Raw genomic sequence first — 4532 nt, 5'->3', positions numbered from 1 at the left:
CATGTCTGCTTTGTCCGAGTATAGAACAATAATTTTCGTGGAAAATAATTTGTTTTGTTTGCTATGGGAAAAAAAATTTAAAAAAACAACAAGCGATTGGCAAATAACAAGAAAAAGGTTCTTTGAGTTGAGGAGCTCTGTTTGAAAATTCCGTGACAATAGATTGGTTATAATTGATGTTGTAAAAAAACAACAGGGTTTGACTTTGGGAGTCCTCTTTGAAAATCTGCGCACAAAAATTTGAATTAATTGATGTTGTTAAGATTGAAAGTTCTTTGAGCTTTCAGCTACGTTTGAAAATCCTTAACAAAAGATTTACTTTGATTGAACTTTTAGAGATATTGGGGTTCTTTCCTTTGACAAAAAAATACTTGTATCTCCCCCAGAAAGTTATTCAAATGTCTAAGTCTGAAAAACAGCAAGTTGGTCTCTGTAACTTTCTTTTTTTTAAGAATCTGACTTTTGTACTAAATGTAAGCAATGGTAACATAATGAGCACGAAACTTTAAGAAACCGCTGTCCAGTGAACTTCGACACTTATTCCAGCCCGATTCTCAATCCAGCGCTTCATCTAAATTTGTTCCTTCTGTAAACCAAAAATCGCAAAACACCGAACGGAACCTTTCCAACAAACGAAATGGCACGATCATTTTCACGCTCTTGGGAATATGACTATTCCAAGCCTGCGATCATCGGAATTAACGTAACTTTCATGTTACTATCCATTACCGGAAATCTGTTGGTCATCTTTTCTGTTTCTAGGACACCCTCTTTACGTTCGCCGTCAACAACTCTACTTTGTGGTCTGGCTGCATCAGATGTAATTGTTGGACTTATAGCGCAACCTCTCTTTATCATTCGAGAGCTGATACCAAATGACACCCTATTTTATGTGGTGTTCTTTTTCTCCTGCAACGGCTGTGGAGTTTCCCTATTAACGATGACACTCATAAGTTTGGATCGATACGCAGCTCTTCAGTACCACATGAGATATGCTACCATGGTGACTTCCAAAAGGGTTATCTGCACACTAGCTACAATGTGGTTTGTCATACATGTGGCATTTGGTATCTACTTTTGGAAACGAGTAGTATATTTTATCGTTGCTGCCTGTTTCAACATCAGCTGTCTCTTTTTATCGACGTTCTCTTACGTTAGCATTTATCAAATTGTTAAGCGACACCAGAGGCAGATTCAAGCGCAGAACCAAGCGATTCAAGGTCCAAATATTGGTAGTAACTTGAACATAGCTCGTCTTAAGAGATCCACCATAAACACTTTCATATTTTACATGTTTTTGATATTGTGTTATTCGCCATTTTTTCCATTACTGCTTGTCGATGTCTTGTTGCAGAATCAGGAATGGTCAGGTAGCTTAATGTATGCGACCACTGTAACTTTTATGAACTCTGCCATCAATCCAATCTTGTACTGCTGCGTTTTAAAAGATCTTCGAAGAGCTGTTTTAAGAGCTGCAAGAAAGATTTTTTGCAAGTGAACTTTTTAAACATTTTTTTCAATCGTCCTACCAGCGGCTAAATCAAACTTATTGAACCTCAATAATAAATTTAGCATAAACACTAACAAATATAACTGTCGAACCTGAAATTGGGCTGTTGGACATCTTCCTACTCCAGGTAATCAGAAATCGAAGTACAGTCTGTATTCATGCCATGTAACAATTTTGAAAACTCCGTCGTGTTTCCCAGCAACCATGTGACGCATGCTAGGGGTTCAGTGAAATTTTGCTAATTGAATTGTATGGAATAAACAAGAAGCCTAAAAATCGCGAGTGAAGAAACAAAACTCATTTTTGTTTTTCAAACGTAACAGAGAAAGTTGTAAAGGAACGTTAACGCCTTTGTCAGCTCTTTAAGAGCCAGAGGCGAACCAGCCAAGAAGAGCGAGACAGTATTGGCCATTTGTTAGCGTTTTGTCAGTATTGAGGCAACCACTGAGTAGTATTTTGTGTGTTAAATCTGCCATCAAGTAGAAATAATCAGTATAATTAACAGTAGAAATAATTGTACCAGTTGAACTCATCTCAGTGATTGCTTTAAAGCTCGACAATGGATATAATATGTTTGTTCTTGTTTGCTTACATGTTTTTGTCTTTGGAGGAAATTTTCAACATAACCTCCTAGGACCAAGGGGATGAATTGGAAAGGAGTGAAATTTAATTATATTAAAAACAGCACGTATTAAAGGGCCATGACCCTACTCATTCTTTACGCCATTTAAAATAAAAAAAAAAGACTAAAAAATACATAAAAAATAGCAACAACAACAACAAAGACAGTTTTAACAGCCGATCTAACACTAAATACTTCTAAGGTCACATAAAAATTCTTATGTTCATATTCCTATGTCATGCCCTTATGTTACGACAGCAACTGGACAATAGTACTATGATGGATGGCGATTATTGCTCTATACAGTTTGTAAAATATTATATTTATTCAATATACAATATCATGTTGTAAGAACTATGCTTTGTTGAGCTTCATATTCTTCGGAATTAAAAATAACTGAAATTGCATACTATGTTTAAAACCCTTCAATAAACTCATTTTAATTTCTAAAAATGATTCATTTCTCTACGTTGATCATTTCTCTTCTATTCTAAGACAAATTTTAATGAATGACAAAATGTTGAATTGGAATCGGATGATAAGATTATCACAATGATGATAATAAGAAAAGAAAGTCATGATGTGGGGGCTTGTAAGCAACAGGGAGCCCAGCATTTGCATGATTCTGGTAGGTATTTCAATTCCTTACACGTTCAAATAAGTTATTTCTGTAGAACGTTAGAACTGTGAAATGCTCGCACCCCTGTTGTAAATACAGTGCGTAATGTTAATTTTGTAAGCAGTGGTGGCTCTATTGCCAAGAATAATTAAGTTTGAACTCCCCAGTTTTCAGGATTTTAGCTAGTGTGCTTACAAGGTGGATGTGTCAAAATATTTTCAAATGTTCCTCACGCTTCTTAATTACGTTGTTCGTAAACATAGCAGCCTTTTTGCCGTCTTTAAAACTGCTGCTCGAAGTTCCCGAAGACGCCAACAGAGCAAGATTGGATTAGTAGAAGAACTCATGAAAATCACTGTTGTAGAGATGTTCCATACTTCGGACCAGTTCTGGAAGATCGCGAAAAGAAACATGACGAGAAATGATGGAATGTGAAATAATAATAAAAACAGGTAAAATATGAAAGTGTTCACTACGCTTTTCTTGAATCGCTTCCAAGTTAGGATAGAGGAGGCGCCAACTTTTTGCACTGATTGGTGCTGGTTGTGAATTTGTCTCTGATGTCGATAAACAATTAGAAAAATGCGGGTGTAGGAGAAAGACGTCAGCGTCAAACAGATCAACACGAAACAGCCTGCAAGGAAAAAGTACGCACGTTCATTCCAAAAGTAGATACCAAATGAGAGGTGAATAACGATCCATATTGTCCCTAAAACTTGGGTAACGCGAGTTGACGTTACCAAAGAGGTATATTTCATGTGAAGGTGGAGAGCAGCGAGTCGATCCAAGCTAATGGCTGTCATTGTCCAGAGAGAAACCCCACAGCAATTGTAGAGAAAAAAGTAACATGCACCCTGAAGTGAAAGATAGTCTGACAATTCTTTTGTGATGTAAAGAGGTTGAGCAACGAGTCCAAGAAGAAGGTCCGATAATGCCAAACCAAAGATTAAAATCATGGACGGTGAATGGAGAGAATGGTTCTTCAATATACTTAATACTATCAACGAATTACCAGTAATTGATATCAGGATCATGATGGCAGTAATAGAACAGTTTACGACCAAAACAGTGAAATTTTTAGCGTCTCTTTCTGGATAATTTCTCAATAAATCGTTTTTCAAAATGCTGTTGTTCATTTTTCTTTCTGTTCAAATAACCATTGATCCGATTCAGTTATGGGAATCGCAATTCCTTACTCATTTTCTGATTCTTAGCTGATGTCACTTGTCATAGGGACATGTCCTAAGGCTTGGTGGTCGATCTCACTTCATGTTGTTAAATGCCTTTTGACGTCCACAAGTCATAAATTTAAACCGTCACTGAGGCATAGAAAAACTATAATAATTTCATCGCGTTGACTTTCCTTTTTCTTAAATCAGGTAATTAAAAAACATTTTAAATGCGCCCTTACGTTACTGATAATCACTCATCTTTTGGATTGACATTAATCACCACCAGAATAAAAAGAAGTTAAACAGTGAATTTGTTCTGGTTTTTTAAAGCGCAGTTTTAATTTCCTGCGCAAGGGGTGCATTTGGACTATTTCATTACCGGCTTTTAGCACCCTTCCGCCGTTGATTAAACACCCAATAGTGAACTTATATTATTTTGTATATCTAAGGGGTCCAATTCTGGGCGTAAAGAGATTATTGGATTTTAAAGACTCCTAATAAAATGAATAAAGGAAACCGTTTTTATTGTTCTTTTTTTAATTTACTTTTTTCAAGTGTAAGGAAAAGATGTTCCAGCTGTGTTCCCAATAGAATTTCAATCTGTAGTGA

At 36.2% G+C, this 4532-nt stretch overlaps 1 protein-coding gene across 1 annotated transcript; it reads left to right on the top strand.

The window, feature by feature from the left end:
* Positions 1 to 637: 637 nt before the first annotated feature.
* Positions 638 to 1498, top strand: LOC136277634 (melanocyte-stimulating hormone receptor-like). Its single transcript, XM_066160014.1, has one exon. The coding sequence runs from the start codon at positions 638 to 640 to the stop codon at positions 1496 to 1498; it is 861 nt and encodes a 286-aa protein (XP_066016111.1).
* Positions 1499 to 4532: the final 3034 nt, after the last annotated feature.

This window comes from Pocillopora verrucosa, chromosome 13 (genome assembly GCF_036669915.1).
Source record: "Pocillopora verrucosa isolate sample1 chromosome 13, ASM3666991v2, whole genome shotgun sequence".
NCBI classification, from domain to species: Eukaryota; Metazoa; Cnidaria; class Anthozoa; order Scleractinia; family Pocilloporidae; genus Pocillopora; species Pocillopora verrucosa.
This window is presented reverse-complemented; position numbering and strand designations above follow the sequence as displayed.

What these genes read in the sequence shown, in the direction of transcription:
- LOC136277634 (XM_066160014.1), top strand. Translation starts at nt 638, where the DNA reads ATGGCACGATCATTTTCACGCTCTTGGGAATATGACTATTCCAAGCCT.